This window comes from Calypte anna, chromosome 1, assembly GCF_003957555.1.
Source record: "Calypte anna isolate BGI_N300 chromosome 1, bCalAnn1_v1.p, whole genome shotgun sequence".
Taxonomy (NCBI): Eukaryota; Metazoa; Chordata; class Aves; order Apodiformes; family Trochilidae; genus Calypte; species Calypte anna.
The window spans coordinates 47,124,948-47,150,589 of NC_044244.1; the positions used below are offsets into that span (position 1 = coordinate 47,124,948).

A 25,642-nucleotide genomic window follows, 5' to 3' on the forward strand; every position below is an offset into this window, starting at 1 on the left:
CTTTTTTTACATCATGGAGATGATTTTGGATATATACCACAGTATATCTTTATATCATAAATTATGGTATATTTACTATATACCTAGTAGGGCACTCTCTTTTCACCAAAGGACAGGATTCTTAAACAGAAACTATTCTGCTTGTTCTCTTTTATACTATGTGTTTCAAGTTTTTCATTATTTGACATTTAAAAAAACATTTATTAATCTTAACATTGAAGTAGTAGGAGACAGAAAATTCAATATTTTAAATTTTTTTTTTAAATCTCCTCACAGTGCACTGCACATGAAATAATTGAGGTTAATGTCTGTGAACAGCTAAATGCTAAGGAAAAAAAAACAAACCAAAAAGGCAAAAATCTGTAATGGGGAATGTATTGTAGAAGTAAATGTTTGCTTCAGTAACTGACAACTACAGTCTAAGTGGAAAATTATCTCAGGGCAATAAAAAACTTTTTTTCCCTAGGTTTAATTGACTGGCCATAAATGCTGATGGTATAACTTCTCTGCTGGTGTAACTCAGCATAGTTTAGCTGTGATGGTTCCAGTTTAAATTCAGTACAAAATGTCTTGTCCATGAATGAGACTGAGTTTGGGATTCCTGTATAAGGGCAGTTGTTGATATTTAATGAAAGTTTGATTATTGCCAGGGCAGTGATGGGCTGCTCAGTTTCTAACATATGGCTCCAACAAATATTTCTCTGCTTGATCTGCCATAAATCCTCTGCCTCCAAGGAAATGGGGAAGGGTATTTCAGGAAGGAGCAATGAATCTGGGGAATGTACTCATCTATTTTCATACCAAAGTAAGCAGACTTCTCATAACTCAGAAATGAGGCATTCATATTGAACAAACAAACTTTAATATCAAGCTTTCAAGTTGTTTCAGTCCCAAACAGTGGAGAAGGAGCAGTGTTAAAGAGATGAGGAATTTGAACTATTTGACAGAAAAGGGTAGCTTAGGCCAAGTATGAGCTTCTGGGCTTGCCTGTCACTGGGATTTCTATGGTAAAACCTCTGCCTCTTCCTGTAACTGGCACCCTCCTAAAGGCAAAGAAGGAGAAAAATTATTCCCCAGAGTTATTCTTGAGACACCAGCCAGTTATTTATTAGCAGAAAGATAATTTCATGTTGTTAGAACATTGCATGAAGTAGGAGCAAAAGACAAATAGCCCCATTGGAAGAACTGTGAAGTCTGTGTTTTGATGTTTATTGATTGGATTGTTGCATTGAAGTGTCATGTAGTGACCACACAGATGAAATGGTACAAAGCAACGAGTCAGAGGAGTAGGAACCTCTTAAAGGGTGTCTGCATTTCAAGAAATGTTATACCAACTTCACTGATTTTAGGTTAAACCATTAGTCAGGCTTAGGTATGTTTGTTTTACACTATTTCTGTGTTAGATCTATACATTTTTATACTGATTAACTACAACGATTGAGGTATCTTGGAAGCTCTTCAAAAGTGCCTGGTAACAGACGTTTGGCAGCTAAAACCAATTTCATTTATGCAACTCATATGTTTGAAAGAAAGAAAAGTGTTTCAGATTATACCATTGCTGTGAATTTTTTTGCCAACAGAGAAGGAAACTGATGCCAAACATTTATGCCAAAACTTGTTTTGGCAAATTTTGGAAGTATGACTGGCAAGTAAGGTGTCTTTGTGCAGCAAATGAAGCCAGTTGGTGCAGAGCATCTGCAGAAACCTGAGTTTGTCTGATAACCGAGTTCCGTTTTCAAACCCAGTCTCTCTGCATCTTTTCAGAAACAAAAGACAGACCATGTTGTAAAGCAACCTGATCCAGTTCCTGCTACTCCTTCACCTCCTCCAACACCTGCTCCTGTCCCTGTGGCTGTCCCCCTCCCTCCTAGTGCCCCAGCACCTATACCCGTTCCTGTGCCTAAAGCGCCAGCAACCATCAGCCGCCAAAGCAGCACCTCCAGTGACAGTGGTGGCAGCGTTGCACGAGACACACAGAGGCAGAAGCAAATTCCTGTGGATCGTAAGTTTGTCTCAGAAGCAAGAAAAAAGTATTCTTCCCATTCCTCTGTGTTGTGCTTTATCCTTAAAACCTTCTTTTTCTGTTAAATGTTTGTGGTTTAGCTTCTAAAATAGACATTTTCTACATATAGAATATTCTGACCCTTTCTAATCACAGTGGTGAGTAGGAGCAGAACACTTCTGCACTTGTTACTGTCCTAAATCCTCTCCTTTTATGACTTTCTGAGATCTCCAGTCAGTGGTTTTTGGCATTGCAAATGCCTGTGCTGATATTCCGGGTAATGTACTTTTTCCACCTGAACTCACTGCTGCATTACAATCAAAAATTGCCTTTAAAATCAGGTAGGCTGTTTTTATGCTTCTATCCATGATCATGTAGATTTTAATGGTATTTGCACTATTCTGAAACATGCATCCAAGGCTAGCAAGGTCTGGCTGATGAGCAGGAACCATGGTGTAATAATAGTGTTGCAGGAAGCTTGGCTTAGGTCCTCTTAGTCTGGTCAGGGCTACAACTGGAATGCCACTGAGCAACCTTTTGTGTCTTTGTCTTAGGAGGATAAGAGAACATATTTTGTAGCCCTTTAACTGGAAAAATATGGTAACCTGCAACCAACAGTGTGTGGCACTGGTGAATTGTTCTGCTTAAAGCCACCTTGTAAACACAGAGCCTGCCTGCTGCTGAGGCTCTTGCTCTGTACCAGTTGAAAAGCAAGCTAGGTTAAGAGAATTTACTTAATCAATAATATCTTTCCTAAATGCACTTTAAGCAATGTGATTGCTTGGCTTAAAATAAACTCCAACTTGCAGGCAAGCATTTGCTCCAGCTATTAAAGCAATGGCTGTTAGAATAATGAGCTTTTTGCAGTTCAAGAGTTGACAGCTTTCCCATCCCCTGCCTTATCAGAAAACCCCACTTCCACCTAGGTTAAATACTGGCACAGAGCATAATCCTTCCTACAGAAGGATTTGCTTTCTGCCTGCCCCCACTGGATGGGAAGCATGCTTGCTTGGTTAAGCACAGTCAGCCAGTGGAGCCAGGGCCGGCATTACCTGCTGGTGGACAAGCTCTTGCCTAAGCACTGAATTCAGGAAGGCTCTTGGATTTTTTTAATATATTCACATAACATTCTGGCTGGCTGAAAATGATAAATGATGAACAGCCTAGCCTTCAATTCCATTTTCTAAAGAAATAGTAGGGCCAGCATCTGCCTGTGTCCTAGTTTGGGCGGTTTGTTACTAAAACAAAACCAGAAACCTGTGCAGTTACAAAAGCTGTGGAAAGTGAGGATGAATTTCACACACACAGACACAAAAATGATCTTTATTCCCATGTAAGGTGGACTTTGCATGCTGTGGCAGGTGCGTTTCACTCAATCCAGAATGGCCTTCTCTATCCATGACATGTGGAAAAATGTTCCTGATTTCAGGTACCCAAGGTGTGAGGTGTGAAGAGCTGGTGTTAGGCTAGGGGTTTACAAGACATCTCTTGGTCTCTCAGCCTATTCCAAGGCCCTAGAGCATGCACGGGAGCTCCTGCATCCTGCGGGGAGCTGTTGCTCAAGCAACATGGTTAATGGGTTTCAGGTAGCTCCCAGTCCCTGCAGAATAGCTGCCTCTGCAAAGGTAATGGAGAACTCTGCCTGTGTGCCTGCTGGCCAAGTACTCACCCGAACCCTGCAGGGAATGCACCTGCTTCCCACTGAGTGTATTTGGTTTACTTAGGATAATGCATCTAACAGGAGTAAGGATCTGTTATCTGATGTTTAAATATTTATCTTCAGGTATAGTGTTGGTCTAGATAAAACAGAAGTATTTCAAAATCTGTAAATAGAAGGAAGAAAGCAATTTTCTTGCTTTCTTCCTGTTTGGAAAGTAATGTGCATGCTTTGATAACATTGCCTAAAGACTGTGCTTGTATATCCCATCTCAGACCTTCACATATCACTGAGCACATATCATTTTGGTTTCAAACTCAGAAGGGGGGAAACACTGACATGGTGGGGCCTGAATGCCTCAAATATTTTTTCTAGACATGTTTTACTCACTTTTAACCAGGGGTTATTTTGTAAAATAAAACCCAAAATGGCTAAAGACAGATTTTTCTTTTTTTGTGATGATTAAAAAAAATAATCCTAAAATCCTATGTAAAGCTTGTTTCTATTTGTCTAACTGCCTGGAGATGTTGATCCTTGGAGAGGTTTGGAGAGAATATAAAAGGAAAGTAAAGAAAAAAACGTTTTTGCTATCTTAGCAGTTTTGTTTTGTTTTCCTTTGTTGCTATCAGTGGATTGCAAGAAGAGGAATAAGTTTTGCCATGTGCGTGCCAGAGAGAGGGTGCTGTAGTTATTTTTTGCATATCAAAATGAGAAATTCAATAAAGATGACTAAAAATATTTTTTAAAACAAAACAAAACCCCAAAAAAAGCAAACCAAAACCCACCAGAAATCTTGCCCAATTCCTGTGTCTCTGGTAAGAGCAACCTATATTTTTTTCATTCTTTTTTAAGGTGAAGTGCAACATTGTGCCACCTAACCAATCACTCTAGGCTTGGAGTGTTCACGTTTCTTGAAGCCTTTTCATAAGTTTGATTATTATAATAGCTCATTAGATATAAGGTGATGTATGTCAGCAACAATGAATTTTTTTTTGCCTATGTTAATTTGCCTTAAAAAGTTGAGCGTTCAATTAAATAAATGTTTGTGGAAAGTGCTGCCTTTCCAAAGTGTAAGCAATCTTATATTCACCCTCTTTTTTTTTATAATTTTTAAAATATATTATTTGTATTTGAAGAAACATAGACTATGACAACTGAATAACCCTCTGTGCCCATTTCCTTCACAGTTTTGAGTGCTGTTTGTCTGATGTACACCTCTGTGAAACACTAAACTCATCTCCTGATTCTAGGTTCTCAGTTGAATATTGAGTTGGGTTTTTTGTTTGTTTTTTTTTTGTTTTGTTTTGCATTGCAAAGAGAGGAATATAAGAAATAAGCTGGCTTTGATAAAGCAGCCTTGAGAATAATTTGTGTGGGGCATCACTTTCTCTCCAGGCAGGAAATCCCAAATGGAGGAGGTGCAGGATGAACTTGTTCACCGTCTCACCATTGGCAGAAGTGCTGCCCAGAGGAAGTTTCACGTGCCACGACCAAACATCCCTGTGGTTAACATCACTTATGACTCTTCACCTGAGGATGTGAAAGCGTGGTTGCAGTCCAAAGGATTCAATCCTGTGTAAGTCTGTGGGCAAATGTAAGAAAACTTCTAAAAATTTGTCTCCTGTCAATAACTAGGATGTGGTCTGCCCACTTTTAAAAATCAAGCAACCTTCTGAAAATCAAGACACATCAGATGCACTCTTGGAAAAAAGAATTAGTGTTTACATATATGTATATATATATGTACACATATAAATTTATGTATATGTGTGTGTGTGTATATAATATGAATCCATAGATATCAATGTGGCTAGAGACCTATGGAGAAATATATATATATATATAGGGGGAAAACCAGCCAAACAAAAAATATTAGCCTCCACCAAAAAATACTTGTTATAACAGGTATTAGAGTGACTTGAAGCATTCCATTGCATTAAGTTTGGTCTTCATCTAGTAGCCATATCTGAGATAGTGTGAGATGAAGTTAACCTGCTGTTCTCCTTTAGTATGTGTATTTATCCTTATCTCTTGTTTGTTCCCTCCTTGTGACCCCAGGACTGTCAACAGCCTTGGTGTGCTGACAGGTGCTCAGCTTTTCTCCCTCAATAAAGAGGAACTGAGGACTGTTTGCCCAGAAGGCTCTAGGGTCTACAGCCAAATTACGGTACAGAAGTCTGCCTTGGAGGTATGTATAACCCTTCTTAGTAACTTAATGCTGCTATTGAACCTGTAGAAGTACATAGCTCTTTCTGCAAGGCAGCTCACAGAATGGTTTGGATTGGAAGGGACCTGAAAGGTCATCTAGTTCCAACCCTCCTGCCATGGGCAGGACAACTCCCACTAGACCAGGTTGCTCAAAGCCTCATCCAACCTGGCCTTGAACACTTCCAGGGAGGGGGGAGCCATAACTCCTCTCAGCAAAACCATTACCCATCATCCTATTTCTACATGCCCTGCTAAAATGTCCCTCTGCAGCTTTCCTGTAGGCCCCTTTTAGGTACTGGAGTGCTTGTTGTTTTTGTTTTTTTCTCAGTTCCCATCACATTGGTAAGAAGTATTTACACCTGAATCATTTGATATTAATACATTGAATAAGCATCTGCCAAAACACTAAGTGGAACTTCTGACTTCTAAAGGAGCCCATAAAGCATTAGCAGTAGTGCATGGTAGTACTCAAGCTTAAGACTATAATGTGGCTGCAAGGAGACAAGATGAGCTATAAAGGACTTTGGAGAAACAAACAGGAGAGAGTAAAATGCTCTTTTTGTTGCCTTTTGCTCTGCCTGGTTCTTGAACAAATATATTCCTTGTACTTTTGGTAATGATGATTTAGTTTTGGATTATCCTTGTAGAGGAGATTTGAATTAGTAGGTTTGAGAAGTGGTAGAACGAGCTCACTGTCAAATCTCGAGGCCTGTCAGGTCAAATGCTGGGACATCTGAATTGGTGGATTCCTAAGTGGGGGGATGCACGTTTGACTCTGTGCTGGCAAAATTACTGAGCTAAGGATAAAAGTATTGTAGCTCTCTGTTCATTGGTCTGTGTCAGTTTGCTTTAGTTTTGGTGCTGTTGTTCCTTAAACACATTGTATACTGAGTTATTCTAGGGAGGATGCTTACCAATCTTAAACCAGGAAAATTGCAGGTACCACCACTTTTTTAAACAGTTGCTGTGGAAAGTAAAGAAATGGACTCACCACTGTCTAGTGATGAGACTAGCTTAATGGAGAAGCCATAAGCTTCACATCCTAAAATAAAATTTTGAAGAAGTTCGTGTTTCTATCCCCTTATGAAACTGGGACTGTCTTGCTTAAGTGATTTTAAGCTTTAATTACCAGGCTTATATTTAAAGACAAGTTTATGATGATGCATGTTTTACAATTTATCTGATCAGTAGGGATCAGAGAGCATTGCCTTCTAACATTGTTCAAATTGATTTATCCTCTTCTTCAAGCCCTCTTTTCCTGTGAAAGAAAGAGAGAAATTTTTCACTTTTATTCTTAGAAATATATCTCACTACATTCCAGTGCAATTCATCATTTCTTAGTGAAGATATATGTCTATTATTCAACTTTTGTGCAATGTCACTGATCTTATTTCAGTTTCATAAATAAGACCTCTGTGGAACGAGATGGAAGTGTATTTGTGGTGGTAGTCAGTTTGAAAAGGAGAGATGCACTGGATTGCAGAAGTCTGTCCTTCTTTTTCCCTCCATGCTGTTCTTCTGCTTGCCTCAGTTAGGTCTTGCTTTGCAGGAAATTGAGTGATCAAAACTTGTCTAATAAATGCTCTACAAGTGTGAATAAACAAGTATTGAGAGTTTAAATAGGTCATTGGATTTTATTAGTGAAAATGTAATTGAAATATTTATTTCTGCCCTTGTTATTTGAGTTTTAACTGCTAAATGTCATAATTTATGCAATTCCTGATTGCTTTGGCTGGAAATGAAATCCTCATTACCAAAAGTACAAGGAATTTTGTCCTTCCTACCTCTATAATATTCAAGGCTGTCCTTGATTAAGAGAAACTATACTAATTAAATTTACAGCCAAAATATCTACATGTGACCTATTGAAGATGAGTTATGCATGTTCCAAACAAATCTATTTTCTTACTGCTTGCACTGGAAGCATTTCTAATAAAAGAAGCATTTAGGTTCTCACAAATGTGTACAAGTTTCAGGCCTATTTTACAATTGAATGTTTTTAATGAGCAATAATTGGGTTATGGGTTTGATCACTATAATTGCCCTACATGAATTATAAGTGAAAATTTTCATGTAATTTCATTACACCGTCCTTTATATAGTGCTTGTGGTGTCATATTGCTGTAAATGACCTGGATGGTAAGTACAAAGAGGAATAACAGCCAGAGCCAGAACAAACATACACACACCAGCATCACAGAACTCCATTCTTTGTCTGGATTTATTAATTCTACTCAGGATCTTCCACAAGTGTTTCTGGATTCATACCATTTCTGCAGGCCAGTAAAAGCCCTGCCTCTCAGATTTGGGGGCTGCATTCCCTAATACTGATAACAGTATAATCACCTTTATGCTGGTACAGTTTTCTTTTCTTTAGTGTTCTTCTACTTCTGGCTGGGTTATTCAATTATTTTATAACTGGAAATCCAATTGTTGGAATTTAGTAGTTTTATGAGGAAAAAAAATTAATAGATACCACACTTTCAGTTATTTTACTTTATTTTCATGGTAACTTTATTCAACCCTGAATCACACCAGAGTTCAGAACATCCAAGGAAGGAAAAATCTTAATGGAGTTTTATGACCCTTGGATAAATGTGACCAAGTAACAGACTGCAGCTGTGGGGAAGCTCTTAGGTGTTTAACCTGGGCCTGGACAAGCAAAAGCAGAAAGATAGTCCTGTGTATTCCTGTATGGCCATATGACCTATATGGCTCTCTGTATGGCCAGAGACCTGGCCATAGACAGGTCCAGGCAACTTTTTGCCAGAGGAAATGGTAATGTCAAACAGCAGTGTTTCAGAAGGAGGCAGGATGCAGGATGCACCACACTTTTTGTACAGATCAGTCCCTCTGAGGAGCTGTTTCATGGGGCTGCTCCAGAGAGTTTAAGTTCACCTTGTTTGTCAAGTGCAGTGCATTACAAGAACTTGGCTGGTTGTATGTCTGGATTACTTTTCCACTGCCAAGTGAAAATATTATTAGTCTCCATGATTATGAGGCTTTATGTGTCCACTGTCTTAACTGTAGATGTGGATTTTAAGCTCTTGTGTTGAAAAGCTCTACACAAAATAAGATCAGAGAAATAACATCCTGAACATCACCTTTGTCGTCTCCAGAAGGGAACATTTCAGGTCCACATTCTCATTGTATTTCTACTGATTCAATGGGAAGCACAGGTATAAATTGCTTTAGAAATTAAAATGGTTTCTATCTGTGTATCAGGTTGCCTGAAAGAACAGCTTATTCTCTTTCACACCTTGGTGAAAGAAATGACCCAGGCAAAGAAGTGGGACTGAATGATGGAGCTTATGATCTGGTTAGAGACTAGGCTGGGTAAATCACTAAGGCCAAGGTTTAGGAGTCTATTCTGAAAATTGTATTCCTAAGAACAGCCCTAGGCTACTTAACTACATTGTACCCTACCTCAGAGTAGGATGTGCCTGTTGTGCTGGGCCACACGATTTATTGCAGTTGGTTTCGATGAGCAGCAGTTCAAGGTCATCAGTCATGTTGTTACTGATGCTATCAGCAACATAAACTATTTCAGCCTCGGCTGCTCAGTCATTTTCAGAAAAATATTTCTACATGACCTCTAAAACTACGTTCTTGGGTATCTGCTGATGTTTTTTACACCTGACTTCAGTAATGGGTGACTGCTGCACTTGCTTTGTATTTGAAAGCAAGTAGGCAGGGACAGGATTAATTAAGACAAACAAAACTGCTCTCTCACCTTCAGAGAATCAATTATAAGCCCCTTTTTTGCCTTTCCACTCTGGGAGAAGAGAGCAATGACCATTTATGTAGGAGAAGCATCTGAGCCTCCCTCCTGGTAGACACTTAACCTGGTCTGCCAGGTAATAGCATCAGATAAGGCATTGCAATGGATATAATGGGATAAATCTAAATTAAATTTTATGTAATGGGATACATTTTCGGAATTCAAAATCAATTGAAGCATTTCCCCCTATCAGTCCTGAAGTTTGTTTTAGAAATTTCAATACCAGCTTCTGTTCCCTTATTCAGAGGCTATTTTGGAAGCTACTTTTGAACCTTGGAAGGTCATGTCATAGCCAAATAACACAGTAGAGGATATGACCCTTGCTTTATAATCCTCTAATTTTATTCGAAGTCATGCACACGTTGGAAAGTTCTGCTCTACTGGACATGTGCCCTGTCCTTCCTAATACCTTCATTTACGTGTTTTTCACTCTAAAAGGTGAAATAAAGCCTTTTCTTAGAATGAATTGGTATGAAAAGGGTCTTTAAAGGTCATTTAGTCCCTCTTCAGTTAGCAAGGACATCTTCAACTTGGTGAGGTTGCTCAGAGCCCCATCCAACCTGACCCCAAGTGCTTCTATAACTTCTCTGGGCAACTGTGCCAGTGTTTCACCACCGTCATTGTAGAAAATTTCCTCCCAATATCTAGTCTAAAACTATCCTCTTTCAGTTTGAAACCATTCCCCCTTGCCCTCTCACTGCAGGTCTTGCTAGATGATTGTCCCCATCTTCCATATATTCCCCTTTCTAGTACTGGAAGGCTACTATAAAGTCTGTCCTCAGCCTTCTCTTATCCAGGTTGAACAACCCCAATTCTCTCAGCCTGTCTTCACAGGAGAGGTGCTCCAGCCCTCTTGTCATCTTTGTGGCTTTCCTCTGGACTTGCTGCAAGAGGTCCCTGTCCTTCCTGTGTTGGGGTCCCCAGAACTGGGGGAGTGGGGGCAGAATCACCTCCCTCGACCATTGCTTCTTTTGATGCAGCCCAAGATACAGTTGGCCTTCTGGGCTGTGAGCACACGTTGCCAGCTCATGTCCAGCTTTTCAGCTACCAGCACCCCCCAAATCCTTTTCTGCAGGTCTCCCAACCTGAATGTGTGCTTGTGGGATGCCAGAGATTGCCCTGACTCAGGGGGAGGACCTTGCACTTGGCCCTGTTGAACTGCATGAAATTCTCACAGGCCCACTGCTCAAGCTTGTCCAGGTCCCTCTGGATGGCTTCCTGTCCCTCAGGAGTGTCAGCCTGTCATAGTAATGTGATTCAGTACTTATTACTGTGCTCTGAGCTTGAAACCTGTGTCTCTGAACAACAAATGCATGATGGTGTATCGTGTTATATGGGGTCTTAAGAAAGAATCTCTACTTAGGCCTTGGCTGTGTAAACCCATGTGCATATATGGAATTTCTGTTTACATAAACCTAAAACCATGAAGAGTTTCTGAGTTTTTATTTCTAAATATGGTTTCCCTGATTTTTAATTACTCCAGGGGTGAATCCTACCAAACCTTCTGAGCTTTAACCTTGCTTTTATTGAGGCCATATTTCACCTCATAATTATCCAACACTTCCAGAGGCTTGCATGAGAATTAAAGATGTTCAGCAGCACTGAAAGTGAAGCTGACACTTTTAATAGTCTGCAGCTTCTTTTCTGATCCATATTTAAGAACAGTGTAATTACTTTCCTGTTCCAAATGTGATTTAACCAGATTCTTAGCACATCATTAGTTCTGGAGCTCCAAGATGTTAATTTGTAACATCAACCTTAATAAAATGCTGGCAGAGGGACTTCATGGCATACCAAAACCACAAGTAAACTCTTTGTTTTTATTTGTTTATAGGCTAGCAGCGGTAGTTCAGAACTGCAAGAAATTATGAGAAGACGACAAGAAAAAATCAGTGCAGCTGCCACAGATTCAGGCGTGGAGTCCTTTGATGAAGGAAGCAGCCACTAAATGTGTTTTTTCTTTCATTCCTTTGTCCATAGCATTATATCATCCAGCTTTGCTTTAGAAAGCAGTGAAGGGGAACGTCTTACTTTATTGTAAATGTAACTAGCCAGCATAAAGGAAATTTACTGTAGTCTCCACCGAAGCAGCCAATGCTGTTGGCTTCTCATCATTAAAGATGAACAGATGAGAAATTCAATGGAGGTTCCTAACAGGTAAAAATATTGGCACATGATTCACTTACACCCAAAGATGGGTCTTGACTTTATGGAATTAACACAAAAAATAAGCTGGAACACATCTTTTCTTTGTGATTCATCTGAGGGAAGCTGAACCAGCAATAAAAAAGCATTTGAACCCTTCAGTAATAATAAGATTCTGAATCCCATCTCTTGCTGTAGTGTGCAGTTATGTATTTTTTGGCTCAATCTTTCTTGTCATGCATTCAGCCGCAGGATGTTTACTTAAGTTGTTGATGCCAGCAGTCAGAGAGGAAATGTTCAGAGAATGAACAGCAGCCCAGCATAGACTGAATCTTTCTTGCATCACTCTCAAGATGTTTTATTACTAATGATGCTGTTTATAGCAAAATAATCCTCTGTACATTGATTTTATCAGTACTTCACTCGTGACGAACTATAATATTGCACAAGAAAGAGTATCTAGAGAATAGCAACACAACTCAGTTCAAAGAGATGATCAGATCTGTAGTTAGCCATGAAACAATTTACAGTACAGGTTTGTTTTTTTTTAATATACTTGCATTTTTTGGTTTGTAACTTAACCTGTCAGAAGAACAGTGTATAATCTAGACTCTTCTATGTTGATCCCAGATAGTGGTTCTTCCTTATGTAAAAAGCTGTTGCTCCTTTATAAATGTAAGCTTTTGGAAAAGTGGATTTCTGGAGGCAAATGAAGGAGAGAAAGAAACATCTCTTCCAGCAAATATTATTTTTGAAGATGCAATGATTTTTGTCACAAAATATTCTGTCATTTCACATGGTTGTGTGATTTTATATATAATATATGTATTATATATAATATATAATATCACTTAAATTTAGACAAATTTAATCATCTAGTTTAAGCTTCATAGTGCCTTTGTCACATGAATCAGCTTGAAGTCTGCAATAAACAGTATTTCTTGTCTGTTAAGTAGTCGTATCTTTGTGTCTGCAAAGATGGTATGAAATACGAAAGCGTTCTTGATTTTTGCCATGAGTTTGCTCTTCCTCTGTGTACAAGAGAAAAGAAGAATCCTATTCATTTTTCATAAAAGAAAAATTAAAATCTTAATAAAGGTGTTTAGTGCCATTTATTGTAAATGTCCCTATAAATACTACTACTGCGTGTTGGTTCTGTGTCTCTATTTTTACTTTTGATATATATTCTTTGTGCCTGTAAAAGGTATATAGGTTCTACACCTGTTGTTTAAATGTAGTCGTGTTAGGAAATGGGTCAAGAAGTGACAGATTCCAAACTGAAGACTCCAGCTGCCATGGTAATCACTAAGAAATGGACTCTTGTCTTACCCACTGAAAGAAATGATGATTCTTGATCACTTTCTCCAATAGGAAATAGTTGAACCAGCACACCTGCATGATGACTGCATCCATTCAACTTACATGCATAGCTTTAGAAGGGCAAATTGTCTCATTGCCTGTCCCATCATTAAAGGTCAGGCTCAGACCTCTAAAGGCTTGATGTATTCTCTGATTCACATTTAAAATTTCCTCTTCCCCACCCTCTCTGGGAAGCCTCTGTATCTAGTCTGAAGAGTGTTCTCTTTACAGCAGGGTGCACTGAACTGGATACTGAATGATGAAGGAAATCAAGGAAGATCTGAAGCTACTCTTGCATAGATGAGTCTATGTAATGACATAGAAGCTTCTACTTGTAAGGACAGGAGTATGAAACTTTTAAAAAGGTCTTTGAAACTCGTATTTTAGTATGAGAGTAACTGTCTTTTCTCATAGAAAGCATATCTAGTGCTATAAAAGGCACTTTGGTGCTTGTCTGCACCTCTATTCCCTTGTTATTTGCCAAAATATAAAGCCAATAGGCATATGGTTTGGTTATGGCTGGTTTTGGCTGGAAGGAAGCATCAGCTTTGAGACTCTTCAGACTTTGTGGAGTTTGGCATGTGAAGATTTTGGAGGAAGGACCCAGTTTTCCACGCTGAGAGAAAAGAGGTGACTTCACAACTGTTTTGTTTTTCTTTTTCTTTTTTTTCGCTGTCAAATTGTATAGAAAGAATCAGGCAATTTTGAATGTGGTAAGTGTGTTCAGTGGCATCTTTGAAGACACTTAGAAGGAAAAAAGGGAAGCCCTTTCCATATTCTTAAGGAGAATAATCCGGGACTTGGGGGCTTGGTTGGCTTCTGCGTTTTTCCACAGTTTTAAAATTAAGTACTAGTGACTTAACAACCCAATACAACCTAGGTTGTATTTTATCTCTTATCTTTGCTGAACCAGAGTTTACGATTTCTTTGTTGCACTCCATAAAATCTGAATGGCATTGAAGCATACATTTACCTTTTCACTGGGATTTCTTTGATTGTTTAATGCATTGCTGGGAGCTTCAGCCTGATAGCAGTTACAAGAAATAGAAAGATCTCATTTGGGGCTCCTCAAAAGAAAATATGTTTTCATCAAACTTTTCATCATCTTGAATGAAAACAGTGTAAAAATATTGTGTTTCACTCAAATTATTTTCTCTAGGATTTTTTACACATATTTGAGAAAGATGTGATACTTGAGAAGTGTCTTTGAAAAGGAAACAAACTGGTTTGTTTGTTGTTGTTGTATTTTTTAATATATGTAAAAAAATGCATCTGATTATGGAAAACAGAGTTGTGTTTAATAACATAGGAATCGCTATACTATTTTGTTGCCACCAAGCCTGCCTTTTAACTGGGTGGAGAGAGCGTTTTAGCAGTGTACTTCCACTCAGCAGTTTTATGCTGTCTGAGCACGAAAGCATCATCAAGGAAATTCTTCCCACTCCTTGTCTGCTTGTTCCTTTGGGACACCACAGGGAGAGAAAACCACCGTGAAACCTCACATTTAATTTGTAAGGAACATTTCTAAACAGTGTTGATGCATGGAAGAGTTTACTTACCATCCAGCTATTCAGGTGTTGAACAGTGCTTTGCTCAGACAAACTGATCTGTGAGATTTTTTTTTTTTTTTTAAATGCATATTTCTATTGCTTTAAAGCACTGTGTTGTATAAAGTTGATGGTTTTGGAGGGGGGTTGGAAAAAAGGGCAGGCTCCCAAGTTGCTGGTTGTGTGCAGAAATGATTGGTTTATGAAGTAGATAACCAAAATGATGACAGTACTCTGAAATGTGCAGAGCTCCTAGTGACTTCAAGTGTCTTTCATTTGTGTTAATGAAACTCTGAAAGTGTCCCTGAAACTGATTTGCTGGACAGTAACATCCATACTTTGCTAATTTAACTAATGGGAACAAAAAGAAGCCCATGACTATGATGTAGATTAAGTGTTTCTAATTCAGAAATCTGTAATTAGCAGATTTATTTTTTTAATTAATTTTTATTGTGAAAAGTAAAGGAATTTTAAGTTTTTATGCTTTTAGGACATATGAAGAAGCAAGGTATAGCTTGAATACCAGACCCTTGCTCAAGAAGGGATCTCTACATGTATCTCCATAGAGGCTGCATCTCATGCATAAGGGCAACATGATGAATAGGACCCATATTTCTAGCCAAGCTACCATTTCATAGGAACTGATTGTTTTCTGTGATGTTTTTCCTCAGTTGTGAAGCCTGTGTAGTGTCTAAAACATGAAACAAGCAGCACTAGCTAAGGATTGAGTCTTGAGTATTTGAGGGGCTATTTATTTGCTCAGCCCTCCCACTTCGACATACACACAACAGGGTTATGTATGGAAGTGTAAACAGGAGGAAATTTGTAAGCATAGACTGGGTTCTATGTTTAAGTATTCCACAAACATAATGAACTTTTACTGCTGCTATGTTAAGTCTCAGCTAGTAAGTGCCTATGGCACTGCCTTTGGCTCTTCAGTATTTGCAGTTTCTCAGGTTATGTGCATAGGTTGCAACTTTGGCCTTTTACTACTTCCTCAGCATCCAGACCAAAACCAGAATCTGGATCTTGGTCTATGCCTCTACTTCTTGATAATATTCGTTGGTTAAGAGAAGGAGATAAAAGAAAATGTGGAAGACTTCCCAGATGCTGCTTTGCCACTACTGCTGCTGGTCACAGCAAAGCTGAAAACAGCTGTTGCTTACCTGAATGATACCAGTTTTGCACAAAACCCTTAAAAAAGTTGTAAGTGGGAGTGTAAGTGGTGTGACTCTATAGTTAAGGAACTGAATGAGGAGGGAGGGGAGTGCCATTTTTGGTGCAGAATATTACGATGTTGAATGTTGCACAAGGTGCAACTTTTCTTTAGTGCAGGGGAAAAAAAACAACCAAACAAAAAACCCCACACAAAACCAAACAAAACAACAAAACATGTAAAGTGAAGTAAAGCACAAGTAAGGCTTCTCAACCTGTTCTTAAGCCTTGTGTGAGGGTGGAAGGAAACATTTGATTCCTTCCTTGGATTCTGAAGCTCCAAGTATGTTAGGGTTCACTGCACAGGGCATGCTAAGTGAAACAGCAGCTTCACAGATGGCCTTGGCTCTTTTAAAACATGTCCATAGGCAATATGCGCAACATGAGGAAACAAGAAGAAAACCTGCCCTGGTTTTGACTAATGGTCACCCACTGCGTAGAGCTGCTTTTACATGCATCTGGGTCAGTAGATGCTGTAAGAGCAGCAGATCAACAGCATCTATGGTGTCAGCAGAGCTATAGGCATGAAACCCAGAATTAAAAAAGAATACTACATAACCTGAAGCAACAGACAGCTTTACAGCTTCAGTGACTTGAGAGCTGCATTTTGACAAACGCTGAAAACCATATCAATATGCACCATGAATCCAAAACATTGTTTGTTTGGACTTGCCTTCAAGGAGCGTGATGATGTAAAACCAAAAATATGACATGTTGGTTAGGTTAAAAGCTCTGCTTGTGTCTTCTGAACCAGTGTCTTCCATACCCTTTTATTACTTTACTTTATTTATGTCTTGAACTCTGGGCAAGGTGGTTTCCACTGCCATCCCAACATACCCAGTTATGTTGTTTTGCATACTATTTGGGGTAGGAAAAGATTTTTCTGAAGGAGTTTTCATTGTAATTGATTTTGGGATTAAATACCTACTATAGGAATATCATACACCTGTTACTGTGCAAATAGAGTAATTTTTTTACATGCATTCAAAAACTGTCACGTAAATTCAGCTAGTATATGATTTTTGGCACCTTTGCAGCAGTCTTGTACTTTGTCATGTTCAGCCAAGTCCCTTACAGCCAGCTCACACTGTGGTATTTTTGTATGCACATGAATGGTTTTAAAGCAACCAACCCACTTACCCTGGTTTGTGACACAGAGTAAAGGTAACCTTGATGGGCAATGGTCAGCAGGAGGGAGGCGGCAGTAGGTGAGAAAGTGAGAACAGTTGTGAGGGTTCCCATCCTCCCCACCCCCTCTAGTTCTCTAGAAAGATGTGACCATATTTGCTGAGTAAACATATAATGAAACCCTAAAATATATCTATATATATATATAATATATATAAATACATATTTAAAAAGCCAAACACAAAGGCAAGGTCTGAATGGCTCATTCAGAATTCTGTCTCCTGTTAGGCCAGACAAATCTTTGCTGTTCCTTCTGAAATGACAAGTCCTCCAGCTGAGACTCATTGGTGAAACAAGGGAGTGACATGTACTACCAAAGAGTTTCTTGTTAGCAATCTGCTCCCTGAAGACAGAGCTCTCTGCCCTTTTGCATCCATCTCTCAGCATCTTTGGAGACACAGCATCTCTGCTTTAGCACTGGGCTCAGTGGAAACAGTATTAGACGCATGGAAATAAAAAGGAGGGGGGCAACTCATATACTCATTTAACAATTAGAGGTAGAGTCCTATTTCTTCAGTACCCTTCACTAAGACCTGTTTTATTTGCTAAGTATATGCATTTTGTATAATATCGATGGGATAGTTTGAGGGAAATTCTCCAGTGTAACCAATACAGTGACGAATCATAGAATCATAGAATCATAGAATCAGCTGGGTTGGAAGGGGCCTCTGAGATCATCAAGTCCAACCCTTGATCCACTACCACCACGGTTACCAGACCATGGCACTGAGTGCCACATCCAGTCTCTTTTTAAGTATCTCCAGGCATGGAGAATCCACTACTTCCCTGGGCAGCCCATTCCAGTGTTTGATCACCCTCTCTGTAAAGAAATTCTTTCTAATATCCAACCTAAACCTCCCCTGGCACAACTTGAGACCATGCCCTCCTGTCTTGAAACAGCTGCTAAAGGAATATATACCTGTTTTCCAGCTAGTGGGGTAACTCTGGAAGAGAAAAACACAAGTATCATCTGAGGGAGGTTAACAGGCTCCTGGCAGCAGCTTAGCTACTGAACTACACCCAGATACCCTGACAGGCAATGGCAGGCAGTGGTGTGAATAAAAAGCACATGCTGGTGTGTTTGCTGTTTTGCTGATAGTGACTTCTTCACAGGTAAGCAATCCAGTGTGTTTACTTTCAGTTCAAGTTTGTTTTGTTTACATTGAGTACCATTGCTGCTACTTCCAAAGAGGTGACACAAAGCAACAGGTTACAAAAAATGCCATCAACATCCATCCTGACAGCATCCATGTCACAATACACAATGATGTACCGGAATTGTACAAAGACAAAAAAAAATATTAATATATATATATAAGCTAATTATTCTGACCAGAACTGAAACTGACAACAAAAAAGAAAAGAGCCCCCTCCCAGGTCCTGACCCCGAAGTCCCTGCAGGAATCCATACCGACGCTTTGGCAGCCTTGTATCAATAAAGTGATAACCAGCCCTTCACATGCCAAAACCTTGATTTTGTAACATCGTGAATTCCTGGCTCAGAAAAGTAGTTACATCTGTTAAAGCACATTTTTTTTTCTTTCTTCCCCACCCCCCACCCTCCTCCTTCACATTTTTATACAGGGTTAATACTAATTAAAAATAATAAACAAATGAGGGGTATAGGCACCATAGACTGCTCAGACAGTTAAATGCTGTAGTAATGGAGAGTAAGATATTCCAGCTTGAAAACTCAGCTGCACTTTGATTAGATTTATCTGAAACAAAAACTTGATCAGCGATGTCACTGAAAAGGTTGGTAGAAAGAGCAATCCCTCTGCTTAATTAGTAGTAGCACAGTCAAGAACCAAAACCACCTCATTTCTCAGTGTCGGCTGCCTGCTTCAGCATCAGGCTTCAGGGTTTGGATTTCTGCTTGTCAGTCCATTCCTTGGATCTCGTGCTCCCCATCCCCCCCCTCCCCAGAACCCACATACAACAGTGCTGTAGGAAACAGTCAAATCCATTTACCCACCCTCCCTCCCCCTTTTCACAATCTCCAGATTTCTTCATGTAAGTTCATGCCTCGCTATTCACTAATGAGGTATTATTAGATACTAACAATGCCTGCTCTCCTATAGACGTTAGCACAGACCAGTGACACATGAAGAAAGCTCTTCAGTCAACCAATAAAAAAAATATTGCACTTACTTTAACCTTAAGACCAACCTGCACAGAACAGAAATTAATTTTTAAAAAAATTAACCAAGAGCACCCAGCAAAAAACCCAACACTCTGGAGCAATCTGTTTTTATGCACATATAGTGTCTTTTCCTTCATGGTGTTTAGTTGAATTTTGGTCCAGTATTTTAAAAAAATGTCCAGAAATTAAACAGTTCAAAAGACACTGCAGGCTCCTTAAGGCTTTGTCTCCCCAGTGCTTCAGAAATTTAAAAGTTTCTTTTATTGTCTATTTGCTGCAGAGCAGCTGTCTCTCCTGGCAAAACAACTGGCTGTTCCAACCATCAAAAGAAAAAAAAAATCAGAAGCAAGGGAAGATGGGTGTGCTTCATGGTCTCACCTGGAACCAAACAAACAGAATGCTTTAGAAATAAAAAAAAAAGGGCATAAGTACAGTTTTTGGCATTTATTTTTTACCAGGCCTCCATAGAGGCTGGCGCTGCAGCTCAATTATACAAACAGCTCACCTCTGGGAAACAGATTAGACAGTGAACTACCAGGACATTAGGAAAAAAAGGGAGGTAAATCGAGGTTCATTTTATGGGGAGGGAATTTATTTATACAGAGGTTACTAAGGCTGCTTGGGCAGCACCACACCACAGACACCCAGCAGGGATGGCTGGTGCCAGTACCCACAGCCCAGCTCTCCACCAGCCATTTGAGAAGCCACTTTGTATTGAAAAAGTCTGCAGCTTCCTGCTTCACCCAAAAGCAAATACTCAGGTTATGGCTGGGTTATTACTGCCACTAAAGTACATCAGCTTGAACAGCAGCAATGTACATCCTCCCAGCTTATCCTCACCAGCAAACCACTGGCCAGGGACAGTATGTGACTTAAATGAACTTGAAGTAAGAGGGTTCACTCTCCATATGAACATCAACTCAAGGAGATGAAGCCCAGAAAACCCCAGCCCCCCAGAAACGCTCCTGGAGCAAACACACATGACACCAAGAAGCCAGGACACGAGACTGTGGCATGGCACGTGTGTCTGACTTACCACCTATGACTCTGAACTAGGACTTGCTGACGTTCTCATATATGACATCACTGATACAGAACTGCTGCTTCTTCTTTTGCCACATCAGTTGCACACACTGGTGAATAAAAATGTATTGTTCCTGGAAGAAAAGACCAAATGAATGGGTATTTTTTTTTTGTGCCTTGGAGGGAATGATAAAACCTGAACAGTGAAAGGGTTCACAGTAGTAGCCTACACATCTTCATCTCTCCTTCCTCAGCCTATGCATCATAATCAATCATTGATAATCTGAAAGATGATAGAATGTGAACAGAACAGAACAGAACAGAACAGAAGAGAACATTTCATTTGGATCTTACCTGAGGTGGGTCTACTTTATATTGCCTCAAAATTTATTATTTTTGAGTGCTTGATGTGTAACAAATTGCATGCAAGCCACACATGCAACTGAAGTATTTTAATGAGTTTCATGTTCCTTACTGCTTGACTGCTTCTTCAGCTTGACAATGAAAAGACAAAACTTGATTTTGTTCATGGAGTAGTTAATTATTTGGGGAGTTACCAGTCCATCTGCAAATATCACTGTAAGCAAGTCGGGTCAGTCAAATATTCTATTAAATTTGTGTACAGGTTTTGTGCAACAAGACTGTGGTTATCATTGGGTTTGGTTATGGACTGGCTTTTCTAAGCATAATAATCATACAGATGACCACTGTAATTCAACTGAAAATTTGAACATCATCAACTATGCTTCATCAAAAAAGAAAGAAGGCAAACCCCAATGAACCTTACACTAATCTGTAAGTGCACTATGCACAAGGATCAAGCACATCTCAAGTAAAAACAACTCTCCCAAGGCAGAATTTCATGCTCCAAAGCCCTAGTCTGGATTTCAGTCCATGTCTCCAGTAGTCTGTTGATGTCAGAAGATATCAATATGAGCTTGAAGTCTGCACTTCCTCACACCCACCAGTTTGAATTGACTGGTTTCAGTGCAGGGTGTTCTTCAAGCTAACCCCCTATTTGTGATTGTGCCATTTGTTTAGTTTTTTTAATTGCTCAGCAAGACAATTCTTCTAGACAAATTTCCAGTGTACAAGGCAACATGAACTCAGGTGAGCTGTGCCTGGTTTCAGGTTTTGCAAAGAAAGCCTTACTCAGTGGCCTCAGCACCTGAGCATCAGTGCCAGCAAGTGACCTCTGTGGCCAGGCTTGGTCACTGCCTGGAGCCACAGGAGCTCAGCGACTGTCAAAGCCCAGCTCAACATAAGTCCCAGGCAGGAAAGGATTTTGCACACAGAAAAAAATAGATTAAAAAATTACATCACCTCTGGAGTGGTAACGCTGGTGGAAATAAACCATCAGGATTTGTTTCTCTCATGTTTTGCAAGGAGATGCCTTTAGATTAATTTACTGAATTGTGATGAAAAGTGGTAGCTTGATAGGAATGATCCAGAATGGTCTGAGAATAAAGAACTCTTTCATTTCTAGATGCTACTTCTTGTCACTGCAAGTTTTCCATCTCCTCTCCTCTCCCTGCTAAACCTTTGCTTTTCTTTGGGTTGAACAATCCTTGGCAATAGATTATCTGCCAGACACAGACTCTAAATGATGGTGGCATTTCTGGCTATATGGAGTTTGCCAGCTCATATACTGTATCTGACCAGTAATGAATACAACAGACGTGAAATCTTTCCCTCATTAGTAGAGGAGCCGGGAAGGTTTCAGATGCATCAAAACTTCTACTTTGGAAAAATGAGTTTGTGATTTTTTTTTTTTTTTCCATTATACATTCTGACAGTACAACTATTCTCCTGACATTTGCCCTAAAAGATAGAAGAAATAGACATCCAGTAGGTATCTGGGAAGGGAGAGGGGCAAGGAAGGTGTCTGGCAGATTCAGTTCTTTTTCTGTTTTGCTTGTTATTTGTGTTAAACTGAGTTTCTATGCTTGGCCAGATGATAGACTCTTGAATAAGTGTGAATGGCTGTCTGATACTGAGCCATTAATTCCCTGAGCAAGCCCAGTTCTTTGCAAAATGGTTTGAAACTTTCATGTTAATGTCTTCTAATGCACTTTTTACATGGTGATGTCACAGAAGGTGAGAATAACTCATCCTGTCTGAAAAACAGCAGTGAGCCTATACATACATTGTCAGACCCACCTATGCAACAGATTAATAATATACAGTACTACAATGAAGATGAAAACTTAATTGCATCTATTCACAGCTATTTTGTCAAGTGTTCAGGGGGAACAAAAATCATTGGACAAGCACAGGCTGCAGAGAGAGATGAAACAGATCCAATGATACATTCACAATGCTGAAGTGAACTCATCTTACCTCTGTCTGCACCATGGACATCCTGTAGGACCGCATGTCAGACACCAGGCCCAATATATCCACGAACTCGTGGTCACGGATGTGCTGTAAGAGCCGATCCAGGGCTATGAAGGTTCCTGTCCGTCCCACTCCAGCACTGCAACATACACAGACATGCATCTTATATCAGGTTTTCTGATGGAGACACATAATAAAATGAGAGGCACAGCAAAAAGCTGATTTTCTGCAGCTGAGATCAGCAGATGTAGCTAACACAAGGTCAGACGGGCTGCTTAATCTGCCAGATTTAACCCTGTGCTACCCTTCCATACATTGCTTAGGCAGATGTCCAGAATGGAAGGCTCTACAGTTATTTCACCCTCCTATACTCCTCTTCATGCACTCACATGCAGAATTTGTGTGCACAACCTTATCCACATTTAGCTGTCTCCTCTTCCCCCTTTCACAGCCGCCCTCAAAAGAGGCAGCTGGGGCTGAACCTGCAGGATTCAGCTGTGCAGTTCTCTGCACCCAAAAGCTCTTGGCTTGGCAAGGGCACTTCCCTACCACAGTTCATCCTCAAAAGGACAAACCACTCCAAGTTTATGGACCAGGACTTCTGACTTGGGAACATGAGACAGAAATGGTAGGCAACCACTCAGCTGATAAATCTTCATCCCTACAAAGGGAAGCTTAATGATGAGAAAAAAGACACACAGCTTTTATTTGGAGATTCTACTGAGCGTAGAAATCTTTGCATTTTGGTTTTGCATGTTAACATTTAAGTCTGATTTCATTTTGGGTGTGGTTTAGAGGTTTTATAGAGTTGTATATTGATTCTCAGCACCATCTCTAAGTGTATGTTTTATCAAAAGTTTTTTCTAATGTCTTGTCCTATTTTTCAGAAAAGCCTTGAAAATACTTGCAACAAGTCATCTCAATCCAGTTCAACATAATTTTCATGAAACAGGTTTTCTTTTTTCTTTTTTTTATAAAAAGTCAATATATTTAATGGAAGAATAAAACAGAACTTATGATCTACTTATTTGACTGTTTCATTAATTGATAAATTCAGAAATAACACATGGAGAAGATGCAATGTCAGTTCTATGAATTCTTTAACCCTTGAGAACAATTGCTGTAGTAGTTGAAGTATGCATTCTTTCTTCTTCCCTCTCACTGATCTCATAGCATTGCTGCTTTTAAATTATGTGGTCAAAGATGAACAGTGTACTTTACGTATACTATCTGAAAATCTCTCTCTGGTCTTATAAGTATCCTAATTAAGAAGAAAATATAGCAGTTGTTACCCAGTTCTCTGATGCTACTATTGCTTCCCAGAACAACTAAGTGGTATGTAAGAGATTTCATTTCATAGAACTACATAAATCTTTTTCTCTGGCTTTCCAGCACCTTTCTTTTCCCAGGACAATGTCCCCTATGAATTTCTCCATTAAGTTACAGGTGAAGGAAGCAGGACTTACTGCTTTCAGAAATGCTTTTGTTTTGCATTGCAGTAGAACACTAAGTGCCATATCTGGAAACAAGCAATGGTATCACTCTAAGAGACTTTTCTGGGAAGGAGCTTTCAAATGCATGCAAAGTGGAGGCAAGAGAGAGTCAGTGCTGATCATCACAGCAGCACCAGGAAAGACAATTCTGGAGGGAGGGTGCAGACATATTGTGCAGGCACCTCACTGCTGTCCCTGGGGTAGATGATGTAGTGTTGGCTGAAGTTAAACTCCACAGTCCTTGACTCCTTTTATTAGGAGTGTGTCAGCAAAACATATGCACATTTGTCCACTGCCACTTGTGGACGTATATGTTTCTGATAAATCTGTTGTCAGTAACTCTTGCATGAGGAGCAACAAAGTGGTTTGAAGTCAATTGGAAGAATTGCACCAGGAACCAACCTGGTATGATATCACCAGTAACATGGTAGCTGCCCCCAGAAAGGCAAGTAATTGGTCACCTTAACAAAAGGCCAGATGATGCACAGAAAATAAATCTGGAGGTATATAAAATAGCATTTCTCAAACAAACAAACCCAAAACCCTCATGTAACTGTTATCATGGGATACTGGTATAACTACCAGCACAGGCTAGCATGCTTCATGTCCCCTCCTGAATGCACTCAAAGTTGAATGACCAGAGGAGAAGGATCAGAGACATACATCTGCAGCATGCTGCAGCAGGCTACTGACCAGACAACAGCATCTGTATCATGAAGGTGTGAAAATGAGAAAACAGAGGCAGGCTCTGAGCTGGTGTGAAAAAGGACTGCCTGCTGCACCTCCTGAAGCCATTTGGTGGTAACATCCAAAGAGATGACTCTCCTCTGGAAAGAAATGTCTTGGTATCTATGGATGCAAGGCTGAAATCCCTGGTCTGCTTTAGTCAAAGCTGTGGACCAATCTTTTACCCTTTAGACTAAAGAGAACCAGCTAAGAGATAAGCAGAACCCCAAATCTTCCTTTGAACTGTTTTCAAACCTATTAAATAAGTTGCATCTTCAGTTCTCCATTTTTTTGAAGTATTTACCTGCAGTGTATGACCATGGGGCCTTTACTCTTTGCTGAATTCTGCCTGACCATCTGTACAAACTGCAGGATGCTTTCGGCAGCGTTGGTTGTGGGGACACCATGATCTGGCCAGGCAGTGTAGTTAAAATGCATCACATCTTGCACCTCATCAGCCTAGCAGGAAAAGCAGAACAGCAGCATGAATCATAGAATCATAGAATCGTCTGGGTTGGAAGGGACCTCAGAGACCATCAGGTCCAACCCTTGAACCACTACCACCGCGGTTACCAGACCATGGCACTGAGTGCCACATCCAGTCTCTTTTTAAGTATCTCCAGGCATGGAGAATCCACTACTTCCCTGGGCAGCCCATTCCAATGCCTGATCACCCTCCCCATAAAGAAATTCTTTCTAATATCCAACCTAAACCTCCCCTGGCACAACTTGAGACCATGCCCTCTTGTCTTGCTGAGAGTTCCCTGGGAAAAGGGACCAACCCCCACCTGGCTACACCCTCCTTTCAGGGAGTTGTA

General features: G+C 39.9%; 2 protein-coding genes across 9 annotated transcripts in view; one reads left to right on the plus strand and one right to left on the minus strand.

Annotated features, from left to right (window-relative positions):
* The window catches only part of EPS8 (epidermal growth factor receptor pathway substrate 8), a 128,958-nt gene extending 116,213 nt beyond the window's left edge, over positions 1-12,745 (plus strand). For all 8 annotated transcript variants that reach the window (XM_030464595.1, XM_030464581.1, XM_030464574.1 and 5 more), the window contains 4 exons: positions 1,765-2,002; positions 5,055-5,235; positions 5,718-5,847; positions 11,483-12,745. In XM_030464595.1, the coding sequence (XP_030320455.1) occupies positions 1,765-2,002; positions 5,055-5,235; positions 5,718-5,847; positions 11,483-11,596 (663 nt within the window). In that variant the 3' untranslated portion in view covers positions 11,597-12,745. The remainder of the gene's footprint in view (positions 1-1,764; positions 2,003-5,054; positions 5,236-5,717; positions 5,848-11,482) is intronic.
* A 5,473-nt stretch (positions 12,746-18,218) lies between these two features.
* PTPRO (protein tyrosine phosphatase receptor type O) overlaps positions 18,219-25,642 on the minus strand; it is a 151,219-nt gene continuing 143,795 nt past the window's right edge. Inside the window, 4 exon segments of the mRNA XM_030458097.1 lie at positions 18,219-19,623; positions 20,282-20,402; positions 22,609-22,744; positions 25,129-25,283. Of these exon segments, the coding sequence (XP_030313957.1) occupies positions 20,298-20,402; positions 22,609-22,744; positions 25,129-25,283 (396 nt within the window). The 3' untranslated portion in view covers positions 18,219-19,623; positions 20,282-20,297.